This window comes from Myotis daubentonii, chromosome 3 (assembly GCF_963259705.1).
Source record: "Myotis daubentonii chromosome 3, mMyoDau2.1, whole genome shotgun sequence".
In the NCBI taxonomy this organism is placed as follows: Eukaryota; Metazoa; Chordata; class Mammalia; order Chiroptera; family Vespertilionidae; genus Myotis; species Myotis daubentonii.
The window spans coordinates 29,341,865-29,365,593 of NC_081842.1; the positions used below are offsets into that span (position 1 = coordinate 29,341,865).

The 23,729-nt window shown below is 39.6% G+C and overlaps 1 protein-coding gene across 2 annotated transcripts in view; it reads left to right on the forward strand.

Moving 5' to 3' along the window:
• The window catches only part of SERPINI1 (serpin family I member 1), an 81,718-nt gene that overhangs the window by 53,502 nt on the left and 4,487 nt on the right, over nucleotides 1–23,729 (forward strand). For both annotated transcript variants that reach the window (XM_059686961.1, XM_059686960.1), the window contains exons 4-6: nucleotides 1,244–1,438; nucleotides 3,589–3,793; nucleotides 10,972–11,069. In XM_059686961.1, coding sequence (XP_059542944.1) covers nucleotides 1,244–1,438; nucleotides 3,589–3,793; nucleotides 10,972–11,069 — 498 coding nt within the window. The remainder of the gene's footprint in view (nucleotides 1–1,243; nucleotides 1,439–3,588; nucleotides 3,794–10,971; nucleotides 11,070–23,729) is intronic.

A 23,729-nucleotide genomic window follows, 5' to 3' on the forward strand; every position in this document is an offset into this window, starting at 1 on the left:
TAATGTAGGTTTACTACAGCTGTTCATTAAATTAATTCATATTGTCAAACTCCCCAAGTAATGTTAATCTATTAAATTTTATGTTGAAACAGCAACAAAAAACCCTGATGACATGTGCTATTCCTACCAATCCCCCAAAACTGAAACACCTTCGTAAGCTCAGAAGTACAATAGTTAATAAAATGAGAGATTACAGAGCAAAATTTGGTCCTATGTTTTTCACTATGATATTACTTTTTCTCTATGACTACTCTCACTAAAATCACTCTTTCAACTATGAGATTAAAATGTAAGAAAAAGAAATTTATGTTGTTTTTTTAACATTCAAAGAATAAATCAAGAATATTAATCTACCTGGAATAGATTGAATTATTAAAAGCTGTTTGTTTCCAAACTTTTTTGTTTGTTTGTTAACCCTCACTTGAGGATATTTTTCCATTAATTTTTAGAGAGAGTGGAAGAGAGGGAGCGAAACAGAGAGAGAAATATCTATGTGAGAGAGACACATCTTTTGTTTGCCTCCCACACATGCCCCCACAAAGCCAGGGATCGAGCCTGCAACCTAGGTACGTGCTCTTGACCAGAATTGAACCTGGGACCCTTCAGTCCAATGGCTGACGCTCTATCCATTGAGCAAAACTGGCTAGGGCTCCAAACTCTTTTTAAACACTTATCAACAAAGACCCAGTGTCTTTCAAAATAGATTCAGAAAGGAATATATGTGATAGAAAAATAAAGCATCACAAGTTAAATTGGCTTTCACTTATCTGTTTTTACCTAGTCAAAGCAGTTGTTATATTGGGTAGAAAGACATCCAATGTACACGGGGGCATGGTTGAATTGAATGACATTTTAATCATGTACAATGTTCAAGAATAAACCTGGCATCATTTGTTGAGTGCTTACTCTGTACTGAGTGTTACATGCATCATTGCAACTAGAAAGGGTTGAAGCCTGAGATTCTTCTGCAAGTAGTTCTGCAGTTGGTGCAAGTATCTACACTTGTGTTATTTTAGGTGGTGTGGCTATTTTAGATGCCCTTAAGCTATAATTGTGTGTGTGTGTGTGTGTGTGTGTGTAACATTTTTCTTTGAAAGTAAGGTATTTTTAAAGTGTATTATAAATTTAGTAATGGTATAGAGTTTTTCTGAATCACTCTATTGGATGGTAATTTGATAATCTTTGGTCCCCTTTCATCTTCTAATTTAATATTAATTTTCATCCATTTATTTTTCCTGAATAGGTCTGTTGAAAGATTTGGTATCCCCAAGAGATTTTGATGCTGTCACTCATCTGGCCCTCATCAATGCTGTCTATTTCAAGGGTAACTGGAAGTCACAATTTAGACCCGAAAATACTAGAACCTTTTCCTTCACTAAAGATGATGAAAGTGAAGTCCAAATTCCAATGATGTACCAACAAGGAGAATTTTATTATGGTATGACATTTTGGCTTTTATTTCTCTCTTTTTGAGATATATCAACAAATTTCTTTTTTAAAATGTTTTTATTTATTTTAGAGAGAGAGGAAGGGAGAGAGAGAAAGAGAGAAAGAAACAGTGACCACTTTCCTCCCATAAGCACCCAGACCAGGGATCAAACCCCAAACCTGGACATGTACCCTGAAGAGGAATTGAACCACTGACCTTTTGGTGCAAAGGACGATGCTCAATCAACTGAACCACACTGGCCAGGACTTGACAAATTTTAAAAAATGAACATGAAATATTCAGTACTTAAATTTCTTGTCAATTTAATTTAAGCCAAATTTTCTTAGCTCCATTTTCCAAGCCTCTAATTAGATCCTGAGTGAATACTATGAATACTAGAGGCCCAGTGCACAAAATTCATGCACCCTCACCAATCTGGGACCCCTTGGGGGATGTCCGACTGCCGGTTTAGGCCCGATCCCTGCATGGGATCGGGCCTAAACCGGCAGTCGGACATCCCTCTCACAATCCGGGACTGCTAGCTCCCAACCGCTCGCCTGCCTGCCAGCCTGATCAGCCCTAAACCACTCCCCTGTGAGCCTGATTGACACCTAACTGCTTCCCTGCTGGCCCAATGGCCCACAACTGCCCTGCCCTGCCAGCCAGCCACCCCCCAACTGCCCTCCCCTGCTGGCCTGGTCTCCCCTAACTGACCTCCCCTGCAGGCCTGGTCCCCCCACAACTGCCCTCCCCTGCCAGCCCAGTCACCCTAACTGCCCTCCCCTGTAGGCCTGGTCACCCCCAACTGCCCTCCCCTGCGGGCCATCTTGTGTCGGCCATCTTGTGCCCACATGGGGGCGGCCATCATGTGGGAGGGTGTGATGGTCAATTTGCATATTACCTCTTTATTATATAGGATTATGTGTAATGACAGCTTTTCAATGTTTCATCAATTTATAAATTTGATCACACCTACAAAGTGACTTTGATCACGTAAAAATACTAGACTATGACTATTCAGTGACTACAAAAAGTCATAGGCTTTGGAGTGGTTTTCAGTGATCCATATGTTCCACCCAGCTCTCGATTTGACACCTTACAACTTTTTGAATTACAAGCATTCTTTTGAAATTTTGCTTTCACAGCTGTGTATGTATGGCAGACAAAACTATTCATAGTTTCATTTATTGAATGTCTATAATTTATGATACAATTCAATATTCTTGCATTATTTTCAAAGATGTTTCATTAGACTTTTTAGAAATTTGGGGTGTGAATCCTTCCTATGCCCTACATTAAGCTGTAAGAGTTTGTTGTTATAATAATGTAATTGTAAGCTAAGTATATGTTATAACTACTAGCTTATTTTATTTACAAATACATTGTAAAAAAAGTATTATAATCACAGTTAATCAAATTAACAGTAAAAACAAGAAAGGAAAATACCCATTTATTTGAGAATTGAAATGATTAATGTGAAGTTTAAGAGCCCTAGATCAATTATAGGAAAATATTCACAACAAAAGCGTTACATTTTTTGAAAAATGGGGACAATTTTAAAGTTGTGACAGGACCATTTGTTTTAAAGACTACCTGAGCTTTTTATGAAAGCCTTGTTAAGTTTATAGAACACAAAGCCAATTATCTAATTTACCTAATTACATAATCTGAAGGCCACAATCACCACAAATACACTAGATAGCTATTGTAGAAAGGAACGGATTTTATTATAGTTATGCTACCTTTGCCTCAAAACGTTTAGTTGTAGTATTAATAGAGTACCAGGTATTACATGGTCAATTTTTCCCTATTTAATAATCAGGCAGATATTGGTAAATGTGATATAGGATTTTTCTAACCAGAAACATTTCATTGTTTCTAATAATATCCTTTAAATCTATATTCATTTGAAGTCCCATTTTAAAATATAAACTAAGTCTAGAGAACATGTTATGACAAATGTGAGCTAATTCTGGGGATTCTAAAATAAATAAATTCTGCAGGATGTAGGATTCACTTGAATTTCAAGGTCTGTTTTTAAGTAAACCTTTTTCTCAGATGCCTAAATCTCTTATATTTTTTTAAAAAGTTGTAACAAATTTAAACCTTTTATTTCGGCTTTGACATGGGCCTTCTTATCACATTTCTTTTCTTTTTAGGGGAATTTAGTGATGGCTCCAATGAAGCTGGTGGTATCTACCAAGTCCTAGAAATTCCATATGAGGGAGATGAGATCAGTATGATGTTGGTGTTGTCCAGACAGGAAGTTCCACTGGCCACTCTGGAGCCACTGCTCAAAGCGCAGCTGATTGAAGAATGGGCAAACTCTGTGAAGAAGCAGAAGGTGGAAGTGTACCTGCCCAGGTGAGAGGCTCCTGTGTGACTCCCTCTGAGAGCATGGAGGGAGGGAGAGCAACAAAGATTCTGACCTGGGGAAACTCTTGCCATTACTTTTGAATTTTAAGTCTTGTGTTACTCTCCTCCTCCTGTTACTCATCCTTTTCTGTCCTCTCTCATCCTCCTGTTACTCCTCCTCCTCTGTTCTTCCTCCTCCTCCCCCCTCCTCCTCTTCCCCTTCTTCCTCTAATTATTCTCCTTCTTCTCCTTTTTTCAAAGTATTCTTTAATTCTCATGTTGTCCTGCTCAGAGACACAGGCTCACTTATTGATTTAGTCAATACTATTTACCAACACCTAGTTTCAGATATGAGTCAATATTCTTGGCTTCATTGTAAAAGATTTTTCCAATAGATTGTGTCTGAATATAATTTACAGTGACAGTCTTCTGTATTCCATTAATATTTAAAGTTGATTATAGCTGGAAAAAATGATCTCTGACATTGTTGGCAAAAGAACAAGCAAGTCCCTGTGCTAGGTGCCAAGATACAACCCTAAGTAAGCAGGAAGAAGCTTAATATTCTCCCTGTGGCCAAGAGAATAAGGTCCATACAGGGCCTAGCTGTTCTTACACCATTCTCTTCCTCAACCCTACCTCTGGCCACCAGCACAGCAAACATCTGGTAGCATGTACTCTCTGTGTGCCACAGGCATCATGCTCTTCTCATGCCTCTGGGTCTCTGTGTGTATTTTTTTGTATTGACCTAGGATTCTCTCTTTACATTGCTTTGCCAGATTTACATACTTAAGCTTTAGGGTACAGCTCTGGCACCAGTTTTAGGAAGCCTTTCATGAACCCTATGATGAGCAGTTGACCCTCACTTTGTCCTCACTTATGCATCTCCCTATAGTGATATTTATGTTACACCCCACAATGAAATCACCCTTTTGTAAATCTTACTTTACTTCTGTAAGTTCTTCTACAGTCAGATCTCCCCCATGATTGAAATGTGTTTGCAAAATGAAACCCAACTGAAGATATTTATTCTGTCCTTGAATACCTTAAAATCTAGCAGGGGCATGAGACCAGTGAACACAAACAAATTTATAAGCAAACATAGTGTGTAAATTCTGGATTAGAAAACAAGACATACAAATAAACAACAGGAAAAAAATATATGTATGTGTGTATGTGGAAGTACAGTTCTAACATTCATTCCACATTTAAAAAATTATACAAATATAATGAATTAATATGAACATTAAAAATGATAAGTAAAATATTAGTATTAAAATTTAATTACTAAACATTCATATTCTAATTTTAGGAATTATTTAAAAGTTATTCTTATACTATTTGTAATACTTTAAACAATAACAAAATATAAAAATAGTTATATCTTATATAAATGCTTATTTTTCAAAAATCTTAGCTGATGTTTGTTTATGTATATGGAGATTATTTGGAACTGTAGATAGATGTGGCTAGAAAGATATATACACATTTTGTTAGTGTTACATATCCATAATATGTAACCATACATAATAAATAGCCATACATTTCTTAGTCCACATAAAAATTAAGGTATTCATACTCCAAATATTTAGTCCTATTTTTGGCTAAAATATTAAGTTTTCATAACTTTCCATGATAACACCTTTACTAGTATGTAGCAAGTTTCCATTATGTTTATGCTCAGGGAGATAGAGGTAGCCAGTGACTATCTAACAAATAAAGCTAAGGCCATGTAATATACATATACATATATATATATATATATATATATATATATATATATATAATGTGTGTATATGTATGTATATTTATATAATTGATGTATACATACTGAATATATAAACAATATATCTTAACTCTAAAAGAATTTACTTTTAAACATTATTAACTAAATTTAAATATCTAAATCAGATGTAAAATCTCATCCAGAGACCTTTATTATTAATGTTATATTTTTCCTTGAATTTTATAATGAATTTCTCTTTTATTTCAATTGCTTTTGTTGGTTTTTAGAGAGAGAGGAAGGGAAGGCATGGAAACATCCATGAGATAGAAACATCATCAATCAGCTGTCTCCTGCACACCCCCTACTGGGGATGGAGCCCTCAACTCAGGCATGTGCTCTGACTGGGAGTCACACCCATGACCTTTTGGTTCATGGGTCAATGCTCAACCACTGAGTCACACCAGCTGGGCATGAATTCCTTTTGATAATATGAGAAAATCAGTACAGTGTTAATGCTCTCCTTATTGAATTTTATGCATTAAGTGCAGCATCCCTAAATGCTTAATTCTGTGAGGATGCAAAGTTACTTAGGAGTACTGTAGCAGAAATGCAAATGAATGCTTAAGTATCACTTGTTCTAATTCAACCATATTCACTAGAAAATGTGATCTTCAGGTCCTATCCACTGAGAAACTGAATGTGGGTGCAGAAGAAAATTAATTTTTCATATTCTAAGATACACTCTTCAATTATGAAATAGTTTAGCTTGCTTCCTCATATTAATGCTTGTTACTAAACTAGGCACAGCTGATTACCATGTATCCATTTCTGTAGGAATTCTGTGAACTCTCCCTCTGCATGGCTAATGCATATAGAGGGAGGCTAATTGAGAGGAAAGATAAATTTAATTTCCCTTTTCAAGGGATTGGCTATTTTCAAATACTAATGTGTCAGTAATAATCAGTGGGAAACTATCCACCCCCCTCCATTGTACAGCATTAGGATCCACAAAATGTTCGATAAAGGTAATGACTTCTGTGACCCAATTTTAGCAAAGGTAACATTGTCCTGATAGCTGTGTTCTAGGTTCACTCAAGTGTCTGTCTAAATGGTTTGTGTAATTTTATTCATATGGGAATTATTACCTAAAAATGCAACTTTGCATTTCTGTAATTTGACCAATTCTTGTTCTGCTTGACAGGTACTTTACTTTCCGTTATACCACATTTTATAGAGAAAGCTGAGAATGCCTTTCTTAAGAGGTGTAGGGTATTTCAGGGCATGGGGGAGGAGAGATGGGACAATGACTTTTGTATTTGTGTTATCCCCCCCAACAATAAATCCTACAGGGCTCAGATAATAAATTAAAAGTGTATTTTTATCCAAAATATAAATCTGTTTAGAAGAGGGTAAGATTGCTATACCTATGTGATATCGCCAAATCCAGTGGAATTCCATAAGGTTTGTGCACAGGAATACATCTCTAAGATTTAAATAATATTGTCAAATATGCTTCCAATTTACCCACAATATCAAAAATAGTTTGGTATAGATAGATAGATAGATAGATAGATAGATAGATAGATAGATAGATAGATAGATATAGATAGATATAGATATAGATATAGATATAGATATAGATATAGATATAGGTATATATGGAGAGGGAGAGGGAGAGGGAGAGGGAGAGAGAGAGAGAGAGAGAGAGAGAGAGAGAGAGAGAGAGAGAGAGAAAGAGAGAGAGAGAGAGATTAACTCTAAAAAGCACTTTAGAATAATGCCTGGCACAGAGTAAGCATCAAATAAGTACTATCTATTGTTGTTTAATTTTCAGTGCACATTTTTATATGCTTTTACTGACTTTAGAGAGAGGAAGGGAGAGGAGAAGAGAGAGAAAAGCATCATCATTGGTAGGCTGCCTCCTACACACCCTCCGATTAGGGATCTAGCCCGCAACCCAGGCATATGCCCTGACCCTGAATCGACCTGTGACCTCCTGGTTCATAGGTCCATGCTCAACCAATGAGCCATGCGAGCTGGGCTCAATGTACATTTTAAATACTAGTATTTATCTTATGTTAACCTATGGGTAGTTTTATATATGCTTTTCTCTAGGTACCCGTCCTAAAAACAGGTTCTAATGAACATTCCTCTCTTCATTACATGCTCTGGCTCTTCAGTATTTACTGATGTAGCTTAGGTATAAGAAGAATTTTCTAAAATCAAAATCCAGTAATACTTGGAAGGCAGAGGTCCCTGTCTGTAATGTCTTTCCACTCTGACTTTTGTAGTCTCAGATTTGTCATTTGTGACCAGAGAGAAATCAAAGAATATAAAGTGGTTCTTTGTTATGTAGCCGGGAACCATGCTGTTATTTTGAAATGATTGCCTACTAATAAAGCACTTCAGTTTCATGTTTATAAAAGAAAACCAATGCATAAGCCATCTGATTTTGTTCTTCAACCCAAATGCTTTTTATTAGGTTTTTCTACAAAGGGTTTGCTTAGTTTCTTAATTACTTATAAATTTTATTAAAGGTAATATATATTTGTTTTTTGTAACATTTGCTCCACATATCTACTCAGTCTCTGATGCTTCTGCCCTCCACATACTTCTTCAGGTTATTCAGACAAAAAGGTGCAGATATGCCATTACGTTGTATGCCTTTATTAAAGCAGGCATGCCTTTGGTATTTTTTTTAAAGCAGTGTTTGGCCTTTTATTTTTAAATTCAGTGGGTGAAATATAAAATCTGCCTGTAGTTGTTGTTGTTGTTGTTTTAATAAACCATTGTTGTAATTATAGTGATTAGTCTTGAGGCAGCTTTGCAATCAGGAAGGCCTTAGTTCATATCCTCATTTGATGACCTGTTAGCTGTGTGACCAGGGCAAGTTGCTTAGCTTTTGGGGGCGCTTTTGTGCACTAGAGATAATGCTTATATTATAGGGTTGTGTGAGATTGTCATGGAGATGATTAAAGGAAATACTGTACATAAAAGGATTCACATAGTGCCTGTGACATAGTAAGCATTCAGTATAAAAATGAATATTTATATTAATATTAATCTATATTAAGGGGAAAGATATTATAAATGGATAATAGGTATTCTTCAATAGTTGATGAGGAAAAGAAGAGGATGAATGAATAAATGGAAATTGTTTACATCCTGTCTTCAACTTAGAACAACATTCTCATGATTTGAGTTCACTTCCACCTATGTGTTTTGTCCTATGCAGATACTACAAATATTAAAATGAAAAAAGACACTAGATTTGACTAATTTGCAGTGAAAGTAGCAGGGATTAATACGGCTACTTAATCAAGTTACTTCATCACCACTAAAACGCAGATATACACATCTTAACATTATAATAATGTGAATATTATACAAACTTCAATATAATAAGAACTGTTAACAGTATTGCTATTTATCACATGCCTGCTACATGCCAACACCATTATAAGACTTTGAGAAACCTTATTTAATCCCATCAACAATACTATGAAGTGGGTATTATTATTATTATTATTGCCATTTTCTATGTGCCAAAACTGAGGCATATGGAAACCAAGGAACTTGCCCATGTCAGTCCGGCTAAATTACCGTCCTCACTGAAACAGCCAGCCTCAGAAGTGTGAAAAAAAGTTGATTTTAAGAGGCAAAAAGAATTCCCTCCTGACATCTTCCTTTTCTTTCTAATTTAGAGAATCGTTACAAATATCATGCTACCTGGACCCCTATCCCAGTCTTGCCATTTATTTAGCTGCATGGCCTTGTCAGTTATTTCATCTTTCTGCCTTCAGTTTCTTCTTCTTTTAACTGGGGATAATAATAATAATAATACCTACTTCTAAGGGCTGCAGTGACACTTATATGACTGTTTTTTCTACTCTTGTAACATATAGTAAGCTCCATATAGTAAGTGATCAAAAAATACATTAATGATAATGATAATAATAAAGCACACACACAAAAACCTTAATCAAGTCATCAAATGTATTCTCCAAGATATTCCGTATTTTCCTATTCATCCCCTTTTGTACTTTTACAATCGATATCAACCTTTTTGTAAAAAACAAAATAAAAGTGTTAAGTCCAAGTTATAGTGTGGGGTATAGATAAAATTTAGTATGTTTGCTCTACATTTCCTTGTCTTTTGCTCTGATTTTTTCATAAACATAGACCTGCTAAAACTAATCACTCCTCTTGGTGTCTATCTCATTTATGGCAATCATTCTCTTGTCACTTTTCTTAAAACCAGGCATCAGAAATGAAGCCACATAAAAAAAAAGAAAAAAAAAGTGATGCTACGTTAATGTGACGTTTAATGACTATTGCAGACTTAGCTCTGTTGCCTAAAATTTATGTTTTATTCATATTGATCAGGAGACACATTTAATTCTAACCAGTTGTTTTCACTTTTTATAGATATATTAAAACCCTTTGCTTTTAACAAATGCATTTGTTTGTTAATGCAGCCATGTTTGGTCCATATCTTTTACTAGTAAGATGGGTGATACAACTCATTGGTTTGGGAGAGATTCTGTTTAGTAACAATCTGGCTTTCTGTGGGAACCATATTTTAAATTAATGTTCTGTTTATGACCACTGTTCTTATTTTTAAGTTTTTAAATAATGTTGTATTTATTTTTACAAAAATGAGGCACATTTATGTATAATAATTCATATAGTATATTAATTATCATGTATATTAATTCATTGGAACAAAAAAGATCTATTATTCTTGATTTAAAAATCTCTGGATAATTATAAAAGTGCATAGTTTTTAAGATATAATATTTAACTCACTTTCATTGATTAACAATTTTTGTGGGATACTGCCATGAGAACAGGCTTATGTCCTAGAGGTTAATATAAACGAGAACATACATATTTTTAAACGTGATAGTTTTTATGTTTCCTTTCTGTGAGTTACATGGAGTTGAAATGCTGGATGTATTCATTTTATAGAAACAATTGGCTCTTATTTAACCCTTTTTATTGGGTAGAAAGTTGACCAGGATACTAAAAAGAGAATGAAGCATCTTGGGGAAATGTATGATTAATCATTACCAACTTAAAAAAAACACACACACAAATATATTTATAGGTCAAAGGACTTGAAAACTGTTCATGTACAAATTTTACATAGTACTATGGTAATTATTCTTGATATCAAAACTCATTTATTCCACCATATATGATGGCTTTGTGTCCATGTTATTTATTTTCCTACTTAATGTAATACTCTTCTGTTATATTATTCCATTTGACACCCTCTCTTTTTATAAGCACAATCAAATACTACTTGCAGTCAAAAGCCAGTTTTAGTATAATTTTACCTCATAAAACAGGCTTTAAATATCTACATATCTAACATTTTATTCTTGTCTCAGATAACAAGATACTGTAACGAAATACTTTAAAAATGTGGTAACTAATTTTTCCCCTTTGTGTTCTCCAGGTTCACAGTGGAACAGGAGATTGATTTAAAAGATGTCTTGAAGGCTCTTGGAATAACTGAAGTTTTCACCAAAAATGCAAATTTGACAGCCTTGTCTGGTAGGAAACAAACACTAATTAAAAAAAAAATGTTATTTTGCCCTGGCCGTTATGGCTCTGTTGGTTGGAGCATCATCCCATACACTGGAAGGTGGTAGATTCAATTCCAGTCTGGGCACATACCCAGGTTGTGAGTTCAGTCCCCAGTCTGGGTGTGTATGGGAGCCAACCGATCAATGTTTCTCTCTCACCTCTCTCTCTCTCTCTCTCTCTCTCATGTTATTTCATAAAAAGTTTTTAAAGTGATATTGAATTATCTATTTATTATAGATTTCTGAGGTAAAATATAGTTGTTTTCCAGATAAATATAATAACTATGTTTAACTTCTACAAGCAAAATTATAAATATAGTCAAAACATTAAGTTTATATTATCCTGATCCATGTTTTATCTTTGAAAATAGACTATAGTCTCCAGAAGACCTGTCTTAATTTTGAACTTCCCATATCATCAGATACAATGCCTTGTAGAGTACATAATAAATAAATGTATTGATCAAATATCTCAATATGTCCGGTAATAATAAATCATAGAGGAAAGAAAGAAGGAAGAGAGGATAAGTGAGTTTCTGCTATGAGAACTAAATACTTTTAAAACAGTACTCAGTAAGATGAGGTAAATATTATTCTAAGTCTTCAATAAAAAAACATAGATTTTGAAGAAGTAGCTTTAAAACATACCCAGCATATTGGATATTGAGTAATTTATTTTAAATATTTCAAGAAAATAAAATTCGCCGAAACCGGTTTGGCTCAGTGGATAGAGCGTCGGCCTGCGGACTGAAAGGTCCCAGGTTCGATTCCGGTCAAAGGGCATGTACCTGGGTTGCGAGCACATCCCCAGTGGGAGATGTGCAGGAGGCAGCTGATCGATGTTTATCTCTCATCGATGTTTCTAACTCTCTATCTCTCTCCCTTCCTCTCTGTAAAAAATCAATAAAATATATTAAAAAAAGAAAGAAAGAAAAGAAAATTCACTTGAATAATTTATTAAGTTGCCCTAATTTGTTCATTGTAAAATATCATACTATATTTCTAACATTAAAGTACTTAGAACCTACAAAATCTTTTTGGAAATACCTTTAAGTAAGTAGCCAACCCCAAGATATTTATCTACACTAATAAAAGACAAAGATGCTAATTGACTGTACCTTTGCTATGCCCTAAGCCACGCCCACCAGCCAATCAGAGGGACTATATGCAAATGAACCCAACTAAGATGGCAGCCGGCAGCCACAGAGCTGGAGCAAGCAGGAGGCTGGGTTGCGCCGGCGATGGAGGAAGCCAAGATTCTGCCAGCCCTGAGCCGGCTGTAGCCTCCACTAAAGGCAGCCAAGTTTCAATTATAGAAGATAAACAAATCCCAGATACCTGCTTCTAGCCAGCCTCCACTGGGAACTTGGGTGGCTGGGGGTTGTGGCCAGCCTGCAAACAGCCATCAGCCCCTCACCCAGGCTGGCCACACGCTCATGGGGTGAGGGTCCCTGCTGGGGGGCTTAGCCAGCCTGCAAACAGCCCTCAGCCCCTCACCCAGACTGGCCAGGCACCCCAGTGGGGACCCCCACACTGAAGGGGCTACAAACAGCCATCAGCCACTCACCCAGGCTGGCCAGGAACCCCAGGGGGAACCCCCACCCTGAAGGGGCTGTGGCCAGCCTGCAAACAGCCATCAGTCCCTCACCCAGGTTGGCCAGGCACTCCTATATAATAGAAGGGTAATATGCAAATTGACCCTAACAGCAGAATGACTGGGAATGACTGGTCACTATGACACACACTGACCACCAGGGGCAGATGCTCAATGCAGGAGCTCACTCCTGGTGGTCAGTGTGCTCCCACAGGGGAAGCTCTGCTCAGGCACAATCCAGGCTGATGGCTGCCAGTACAGCGGTGGTGGTGGGAGCCTCTCCTGCCTCCTCAGCAGCGCTAAAGATGTCCACCTGCAGCTTAGGCCTGCTCCCTGCTGGCAAGTGGACATCCCCCGAGGGCTCCCGGGCTGCCAGAGGGATGTCTGACTGCCAGCTTAGGCCTGATCCCCCAGGGAGTGGGCCTAAGCCAGCAGGTGGTCAACCCCCGAGGGGTCCCAGGCTGCGAGGGGGCACAGGCCGGGCTGAGGGACACCCCCCCCCAGTGCACAAATTTTTGTGCACTGGGCCTCTAGTCATAGAATAAAGCTAACTGTGAGTTTGAGACTCAACTTATACAATGATTATTTTCTATCATTTCTATAAAATACAGAAAATAAAAACAATCTGTTTTTTTATGAGATAAAGTCAAATATATAGCAAGATAAAAGAAATTCAACATGTAAGGCCTCTTTATATGCAATTTTTTGAATCAAATTCTCCATCTAGAGAGAACTGAGGTGATAGAAGATTTTCTTAACAGTTCATGAGTTGCAGGAGAGAATTTAGTTTTCTTTTCCTGAAGTAGCAACCTATAAACAATCAAGCTGGCCAAATAATAGCTTCTAAACCTGGAGTGTGAGAACCCATGGACTGAATTCAGGGAAGTAAAGGTCTTCATCCCTGAAATTACATTTAGTGTGCATTCCCATTGATGAGAGAGAGAGAGAGAGAGAGAGAGAGAGAGAACACCAGGGAGGAGATAGCACATTCATTGCTTTCAATAAATTCTCAAGGAGTCTACAATCAAAAAAAGCCTTGCCCTTCCAGATTTAGGACTGAGCAGACTGTTTTCTAAGCAGCACTGAACTTCCAGGAGTGAGATGATATTGATGTGTCCGATACCACATCTTGTACCCCTTATTTAGAGAGCTTACGTTGCAAAACACTACTAAGCTTCTCTAAATGTCTGCTATGTGCACACAAAGGAAGTGAATTTCCCTTGAGTAAAGGTTTTCATGACTCGCATTCAACGACTGAGGCTCGGATCTCTTCAGTGAGATTGTCAAGAAGGTGGTACTGGTGGAGATGCTAAAGGTAAAGGGTGCCTTTCAACTTGAGTCAGAAATACTTTCATGGCTCAAGCATAGTATAATCTAAAGGTCTGTGCTCACTTTCTTTTTTCTTTTTTTAAAAAAATATATTTTATTGATTTTTTACAGAGAGGAAGGGAGAGATAGAGAGTTAGAAACATCGATGAGAGAGAAACATCGATCAGCTGCCTCCTGCACACCTCCTACTGGGGATGTGTCCGCAACCAAGGTACATGCCCTTGACCAGAATTGAACCTAGGACCCTTCAGTCTGCAGGCCAATGCTCTATCCACTGAGCCAAACCGGTTAGGGCATATGCTCACTTTCTTAAGAACTGAGAGAATCTGTCTACCATACAGGCCAAATTCCAACTGGATAATTGCATTCTGCTTTCTGGACATGGCTCTCTTTTCAGTTTGATTAGAGATTCACTCTCACTGTCCCACCCAAACATCTAGGCCGTTATTTCACACATATGGAATACTAGTATCTGCTGCTTTTCAGTCCTGAGGGGGTAGCACTGCAATGGCAAGTCAATTATTGTGGTCAGTGTAGCCTAAAATTTTTGGCATATCTGGAAGGTTTATAAGGTAATGTTTAATTGCCTTTGCTGTGTACAGAGACACTAGAGCATAGATATACATTATGAATGCAGCTGTTGGGGGATTGGAAAAAGCAGGAGGATCTTTCAGAGTTCATATTGTATCGGATGTATGTGAAGTCGCTGGTTGTTTGATTAAACCTCCATCAGAATTGACTCTTTCTCAGCACCCTGCTCACTGCTGCATTTCCCATTCCTGGCACGGGGCCGACACAGCCTTGGCCCAGTAGATGTTCGCTAAAGGAGCAAACGAGGGAGGGAAGGAGAGAAGAGCTTTCCTTGGGGCTACCTTACACATTTCATTTCTTGGGACATATACTCCTAAAACTTCAGTAAGAAATCCAGAATTGGGCAGCCCCAAACACTACCCCGTTCATGTCCTCAGGATAATTTGATGAAAGCTCTAAAGCCTGTATCTCAAGCTTTCAGTGGGAACTCTAATTCTTAAATTCCTAGTTTTGCCAGAGTCTTAGTAGCCTCAGCATGCCAACCACCCCAACCAATCTCTCTCTTTCTCCCCCCCCTCTCTCTCTCTCTCTCTCATATATATTAACATATAAATCATTCATTCATTCAAAAACTATCTACTGACACAACCATAAGGCTTGCCTCTAAGCTTCCTCTAAATTCAGTACTGTTTGATCCCTCCCTGCATCATTTATTTGGGCACCATATGCTCTACCTTACATGGTTAGTATTCTTGTCACCGGTTGAGTTTTTTGCCTCCTAATAATCATTAAAATGTCTATGACACATAGTAACCCCCACAAGTACCCAGGAAACTTATTAGCATATTATTACTTTATACTTTAACTAGAAGCCTGGTGCACAACATTCGTGCACTGGGAATAAGGAGCTCAGCCCGGCCTGTGCCCTCTCGCAATCCAGGATCCCCTTGGGGGATGTCCACCTGCCGGCTTAGGCCCGCTCCACGGGAAGCAGGCCTAACTCGGCAGGGGGACATCCCCTGAGGGGTCCTTAGTGCTGCATGGAGATAAGAGAGGCTCCTTTGCTCCTCAGCCAAGGCAGTGCTAAGAAGCAGCGAGCCCGGCTTCTGGCTGAGCAGCACTCCCCCTGTGGGAGCACACTGACCACCAGGGGGCAGCTCCTGCATTGAGCGTCTTCCCCCTGGTGGTCAGTGTGTGTCATAGCGACCGGTCATTCCACCATTCAATTGATTTGCATATTAACCTTTTATTATATAGGATGAGAATTAAATGGTGTTTAAGATATACAACATTAATTATATTCAACACTATGTCTGTTTCTTTCATTTAACAACTCTGTGAAGTGGATAGTGTGAGCAAAGTACTATGTCATAAAAATCAAGAAATGATCAAGATATTATACCTTCACTAAAAAAGCATACAGTCTTATGTGGGAGAGAATATAAACTGTTGGATTTAATAAAACACAGGGTGATGGAAATGTTTTATTGGTGCAGTGGTCCTCAGCCAGGACAATTGGCCCTCCAGGGCATATTTGCCAACTGCTGGAGACCTTTTTGGTTGTTAAAGCCGGAGAGTGTTATGCTATCTTGGGTGCAGAGGCCAGGGATGCTTTCTGTAAACCTGTGATATACACAGCACAGGACAGCCTCACAGCAAGATATTATCCAGCCCCAAATGTCAATTGTGATGAGTTGAGAAACCCTATGCTAGAGAGAGCATTGCAGAAGCAGAGAGGGGAAAACATTGAAGAGCAGAATGGTAGCATATTGGATCCAAAGAGGGAAGAAGAGAATATAGGTATGTATTTAAGCTTTTCAATGCATAGAACATTTCTGAACAACGTCTTAGAAAGTAATAGCAGTAGTTGCCTCTTGAATACTGGACAGAGGTTGTTAGATATTTTAAGTGTGGAGGTTCTGTTTCACATATTGTGTACTGTTTGTTTGGAATTTTACCCCGTGTATGTATTATTTCTTCAATTAAGATTCTTAGTTAAAAGCTAGGAAACACTTGAAAAATAACATGATTAATAGGTTTTGTAAATTTGAAAGCACCCAGAAAACAACTAGGCACAATTGTGACGCTGCTACATTCTGAAATCATGTGATAAAATATTTATCTTCAGAAGTAGCAAATGTGATTTAGTCGTGGACCCAAACAACAGCAGCAGCAGCGGCAACTCTACTTCACGTTCTCCTGCTTCTCCAGAAAGGGTGACTTGAGACACCTTTGCTAAGACCTCTTGAATCCACTCTTTTATTTTCTATTTCATGGCATCCGCCTTCATTTCAGACTCCCATTACTGCTGTCTTAGACTATTTCAATAGCCTCCTAAATGGTTTCCAATCTCTCTTCCATTTAATCTGTCTTATCTACCACTTATCTACTACCGCCAAGATTAATCGCCTTAAAACTCACTCTCAGCTCATTCCAGTTCCTGTTCACAGCCTCCCTTCAGCCTGCTGTGCACCCTCCACTGCTCAGCGGGGCATTCAGACCTCAGCTCCCTCCAGCCTTAGCTGTCTGATCCTTATGTGTGGCTTGTGCTACAGCCAAACTGAACACTCGCTCTGCCCCTCACATCCCCCCGGCTCCCCATTTTGATGAAATCTCTCCCAACAGAAATACCTCTATACACATCCCCAACTTTATCAAGCCACCATGAGTACAACAACCAGAACTAATTGCTCCTTCAATTTTAAAATGTTCTGTCCTTATATTTATGCCACATATCACATCTGATCTCATCATTATTTATGCATCTCATATCCCCTGACTAGAATTTAAAACTCCCAAAGATTGATCCTTGTAGGTGCTTGGGCTGGGCTTGCTGCTTAGGACTTACTAAGTGAAGGCATGAGTAAGATGAGATGCTCTGTGTTATTGAGTTTGTTTGTTTTTTATGTCAAGTTGATGTCCATTGTTTTTGATGCCAATTTCATTAACATAAAGCACAGTAAAGACTCATACAATAAACATGGAATCTAGAGAGTTGCCAAGAATCATTTTCTTCTCAGGCTCGATTTCAAATGCTCATCTAGTTGCAGTGAGGATCCTGTTATAGAGTAGGGCTATTTTGTAATGGAAATGAGTAACTGCCAGTATTTGGGTTAATAGATAATCCTCTTGGAAGGTGTAAGGAAGGAAAAAGTGAGTACTAAATCTTTCAGCATAAAGTACAAGTGTTAATAAAGGAGCCAATAAAATACAGGAGTTAAGAAGACACAGAAAAAAGCCGTATTCAGGTCAGACTCCAGTGCTTAGATTTATGCTGGACTGACTCTTCCCTCCTGCCCTGGTTTGTTCTCTTTCTCCTTGGGCTGTATTTCTCCTCTGGTGCCATCATTCCATGTCCGCTCCTACTTTCTTGCCCAGATTCTTGCAGCAGTTATCACACTTGATCTTCCTGCCCCTGCCTTTTTTGCTCATCTGATTCACCTTTCACAGCTGCTGCTGCTGCAGGTATCTTCTAAAACCAAAGCAGACAAACTCCATCACTTCTGGACAAAGCCCATCTCTCTAGCATCATGGTACAAACTCAAGATCAGGAGCATCCCTGCCACTCCCCACCTCCTCATAAGCCAGGCTCCAACTGGGCCTTTAGGTCATCCCCGCGACGTATCTCACTTTGCAAGTGTAATCCTCTGCTTGGAATGCTCTTGTCCCCTTCTCTGACATTCACTCATCTGCTGTTCTTCAAGGACCCGCCCCAATGTCAACGCCTGGCAGAAGCATCCACTGATATCTCCGTCCCTTCCTAGATGATTGATGTTCCCTCATCTGGACTCTCAGAGTGCAAAGCTTTTCTTAGATTGTTTGTTACATGCCTGTCTCTGTCTCTGGCCTCAGAGTTCCTCAGGAGCAGGGACTATGTCATAGACCAGCCGTGGGCAAACTACAGCCCGCGGGCCGGATCCGGCCCATCTGAAATGAATAAAACTAAAAAAAAAAAAAAAGACCGTACCCTTTTATGTAATGATGTTTACTTTGAATTTATATTAGTTCACACAAACACTCCATCCATGCTTTTGTTCCGGCCCTCCGGTCCAGTTTAAGAACCCATTGTGGCCCTCGAGTCAAAAAGTTTGCCCACCCCTCTCATAGACTCTTTCTATCTTCAGAACCCAGCACGGAGTAGGGCCCGGCATAGATGCACGATGGGTGTGTGCTGTGAGGGGATGGTGCTCACCTGGCTGGCTCTGGGGTGGGGGCTTCTCTCAAACCTCCAGCCCTTCTCACTCCCCACATCCCACCACACAAGCCCTCTTCTGAGTCCTTGAACCCCCCTGGCTTGTATGTGTCTCTGCACTGGAAACCCTACCTTCAGGTCTTCCCATGGCTGACTCCTTTGTATGCTTTAGGTCTCAGCTCAAATTGACCTTCTTGGACATGCCTTTCCTAATGCTCTATGTCAGGTAGCTCCACTTCCCTGCCCTTGTCACTGGCCAACACATCAGCTAATCTGATTTCTTAATTACACTTCCCACACCCTGAAATTGTGGTCATTTATTGATTTGCTTTTTAATTGCCCTTGTCATTGAATGTCTGTTTTCACCCATTAGGAAGGAACTGTTTAGTTCACTGTGGTATAACCAGTGCATCAACAATGGCTGACACATAGGAAGTGCTTAGTACATGAATGAATGAATGAATGAATGAATGAATGAATGAATATTTGCTTGTCTATAATGAAATCCATCCAGTAAAACAAACACTATTCCTACCTTGAAGGAGCTCAAATTCTAGTAACCTTTCTAAAGTTCATGGGTGGGGCTAGAGCTAAAATTATCTTAGTAACTAAAATATTTGGCTTTTGGTCCTGTTATGGAATGCTCTTCATTCTGTTATTTTAAGCATGCCCTTGGTGACGCAGACATCTATTTAAACTGGCTGTGTTTAGGAACCGTGCCACAAAGGAAGTAGCGACATCCACACACATGATGGCCATCCTGCCAGCATTATGTTAATCACAGATACTTAGAGCCTCTTGGGGCCCTGCACAATACCTCTTACAAATAGGGTACTTGGTAAATATTTGCTTGGTGACTGAATGAATGCCTAAGTATTTTGCCCTGCTGTCTTTAGAAGAGCTTGAATTATTGTCCAGCTCTTCTCTGGGGAACCTAGGGTTTGCTGGCCCAGTTCCCATCTTATCCGTGTGAAAAGCCTGGCTCCACACTGCCCGGAGGAAAATAGGACCAGCCATTTGGCAGCAGTTCTGCTGTGGCCAGAAGGAGAAGACTGCTTGGGGCCAGTGTATGGATTTTTATTTTTTTGGGTAGGTCTGTTTGTTTTTGATTTACTTATTTTCTTTTTTTAGAGAAGAGTTATCTTTTCTCAAACCGATAAGATGAGCTCATCAGTATAAGATAGATCTCTCTAGTTCCCCTCACATTCTGGCTCATCAAATACCTGAGTGCTTTACTTAGTGCCTGGGAGTGTGAAAGAAACTGTAGCTAGAAGATGAATAGACAAGGGCCAGGCCCTGGAGGAGTAGCTGTATGGCTTAGCGGGAAAGATGGCCTGATGGACACGATTACAGGACCATGAGCAAAATTGGAGGGCAAGCATAGGAAGCTGTGAACCCGCCTGTATCCCTGCGTGACCTAATCTCCTCCTAAAATTCGGTGACAGCAGACACCTTCTTGCTTAAGCCATTTTCAGCCCTCATTTTATTTTAATGCGACTGCTTGAAGTTTGTCCCAAGAGAAACAAATTCATTTTCTCTTTTTTCCCTCTGTGTCTGTGATGTGATTTCTTATTTGTTCCATTTTCTCCTACTTAATATCTCCAATGGGTACTGTTTCTCTGAAGGTTAAGTGCCCTGAGGTCCCGTGTACATCGGCAGACCTTTGACGTCCATCACGCAGACGTTAATCACCCCTGGGAGTCAGAACATTGGACTGGATCTTTCTTTTGCTGTCTTTGAAATGTGTATGATGACCCTGGTCTATTGGACGCCATTCCCCTTGCTCTTCTACTTGATTAGATTTTTAAGTGTGTGTGTGTGTGTGTGTGTGTGTGTGTGTGTGTGTGGTGTATGGTCTTTGTATTCTTTTCTTCTCTGCTGCTGCTCTCCATCAATTTTCCTAGAGCATCTACTTTGGATTAGGTGTCTAACCGGACAACAAAGGTTAAAGGAGCTTTGGGGGAAGCAAAGACACAAAGACAATAAGTGCGGCACCTCAGGTTTTGGTAGTTTAAATAAACTAGAACACAGTGTATGAAGTAAAGAATTCTAAAGGAATGAAGCAGTGGTAACCTCACGGAGGACCTCCTATTGCATACTGAGCGGGGATGGGATATACTGAAGGCGAAGTGGGAGGCAGCACAAGCAGGAGAGGGGTTCAGCGGGTATTGGCATAGATTGGTTGCATTTGATAAGGTCATACCAGGGGAAGCTCTGATGTGAAATCGAGAAAGTTAGAGTTGTTCATGACACATTGTGACATCCCTTGAAACTCATTTAAAAAAAGTATTTCTATACCTTGCTGGGTTTAATTTTCTGATTAAAATACACGCGCGCGCACACACACACACACACAGAGGCTGGCCTGCGTGGCTCAGTGTTTGAGTCTCGACCCATGAACCAGGAGGTCATGGTCCAGGTGAGGGCACATACCTGGTTTGCAGGCTCGATCCCCAGTATGGAGTGTGCAAGAAGCAGCCGATCAATGATTCTCTCTCATCATTGATGTTTCTATCTCTCTCTCCCTCTCCCTTCCTCTCTGAAATCAATAAAAATATATTTAAAAAACAAAAAAACCCTATACCTCCATGTTAATAGGCGAGTTTGTTTATTTATTTTTCCTTAGTCTGCCCTTACTCAATTTTAATAGCAAGGTAAGACTATCTGTAGATGACTTAGATTACTTTTATTCTTTTTCTACCACCTAAAATGTTGTTTTTAACAGAAATTTGTATCTGTTCCTTGAAGGTTTGGTTAAAATCACCCAGAAAACCATTTAGGCTTGTAGTTTTTAATTTTGAGGATGGGGAAGTTTTTGTCTACTGATTCAACTAGTACTTTAATGGTTACTGGATTATTCAGATCTACTGTGGTTTTTTTCCTTGGTTCAATCTTACAATTTATACATTACTATAAAAGTGTCCAGCTGATGGCAAACCTGTTCAAAATTATCTGCATACAAAAGCACAAAAGTGTTGGGGGGAAAATGGAAATATTACGTCTTATTTGTGGAGGTGGGTTCACAGATGTAAACATCTCTCAAAACTTGTCAAACTGTGTATTATAAATAGATACAGTTTATAGTAAGTAAAGTACACCTCATAAAGTTTATCTGTAGAAAATTATACATAGTATTTTTGTGATTCTTTAAAATTCTCATCTGTATCTTTAGATATGTTCTCTTTTTCTGTGAATGTTCTCTTCTTCATGCATTTTATTAAAGACTAGAGGCCTGGTGCATAAAATCGTGCATGGGTGGGGTCCCTAGGCCTGGCAGGCAATCAGGGCTGATCAGGTTCCCCCCCTCCCCGCCTCCCCCCCTCCTCCTTCCCTCACCGCCTGTGTCTGCCACCACCCACCCCCAGTTCCCCAGCCCAGCCCAATCAGGCGATCAGGACCTGCCAGCTGGCAGGGGGGCGGGGGGGGGGGCGGGACTGGGAGGTTGGCTAGCAGGCCTTGATCAGGAGGGACTGGGGGTAGGGGCCAACCGCCACTGCAGCGGGCCGATCAGAGCCTGCCTGCCAGGGGGAGGGACGTGGGAGGTTAGTCGCCAGCCCTGAGGAGGGAGCCGGACCTTGGCTCATTGGAAAAGGGGTCGCATCCGCCACCACCCACCCCCGGTTCCCCATCTCAGCCTGGGGACCCGGCCCGATTGGGAGGGACCGGGATGTTGGCCGGCAGGCCCCATTGGTGATCAGGGCCTGCCAGCTGGGGGCAGCTCCTGCATTGAGCGTCTGCCCCCTGGTGGTCAGTGCACATCATAGCGACTGGTCATTCTGGTGAACAATGGTCATTCTGGTCGTTCCAGTCATTTCATCATAAGGGTCACTTAGGCTTTTATATATATAGATGCATTTCATTATCTTTTTATATAACACTCTCTTGCAAGAACCCTCAGCATCCTTGTTTTCTTGATCTTTCTGTCACAGTACCTAGCAGTGCCCCTTCCCTCGCCAGCACTTTGTGTGGGTAACTGAGGGCATATCAGAGATTCGGTGACTAGAGAAGGTACACTTAGGACATAGGTCAGAGTTGAAGGGGCAACATTCCTTCTTTCAAGATGCCTCATACAGCTAGCAGATCAGGCTCAGGAGCTATTGGAGGCGGTTTCCTCTGGGCGAATTGATATGGCTGACATACCACATGGTATTGTTGAGAACTCCCCTCAGTATTTGAAGAGGACTTAGCTGGCAATGTGGGCACCCATTACCATTTAGGAACTGGGTTCTGTCACTTTTGCATTTAGAGCCATAATGTTGGCTCTTGGTGGATGACCTTCCCTTCACTGTCAGACTGATGAATATGGGCAGCAGAGTCTGAAAATAATACGGCATCAGTTAACTACTGACATAGTTTACTGTTTCTTTTTATTTGTTAAAAGAAAACAATGAGTCTTTTAGATTTGAGAGAGCTAATTATACTTGTTTAACGTAAAAAAATTATTGCTTTTTATTTTTCTTCCAGTCATCAAATGCATTCTAGAAGATAGCATAGTATATGAGATGGACCAAGTCATCATTCAGTGCTTATATCTGAATCCTAAATATGATCTGAAGAAGTAATATCCCTGTTAAAAGTATGTTCAGGGATTTCACTCAGTTGTCTTGGGACTTATTCAAAATAAGCAGGTGCTGTGTAACAGATGTACCCAAAATGTTGCTGAGCATCATTCCCTATCCATTTAAGACAATTGTGTTTTTGAAAACTTGAAAATAAAATGTACGTTGTGGATAGGACTTGGTTACTTCTAAAATCTTACTAAACAGCCTAATGAGAAATCAGTTGCGCTTTTACTGAATGGTGCTGGGCATCAGCAACAAAGCTATTTATCTTAGGTTTGAATTAGACCTCCTGCAATTGGGAAAACGGGGTGGGGCACAAATTTGAGTAATTCTTTCTCTTGCTTCCTTGTGCTATGTTTTATTTTTGTATTTCAGGCACCATTTTGTTTTGTTTAATCTTGGGGGAGATTAGAATCCCAA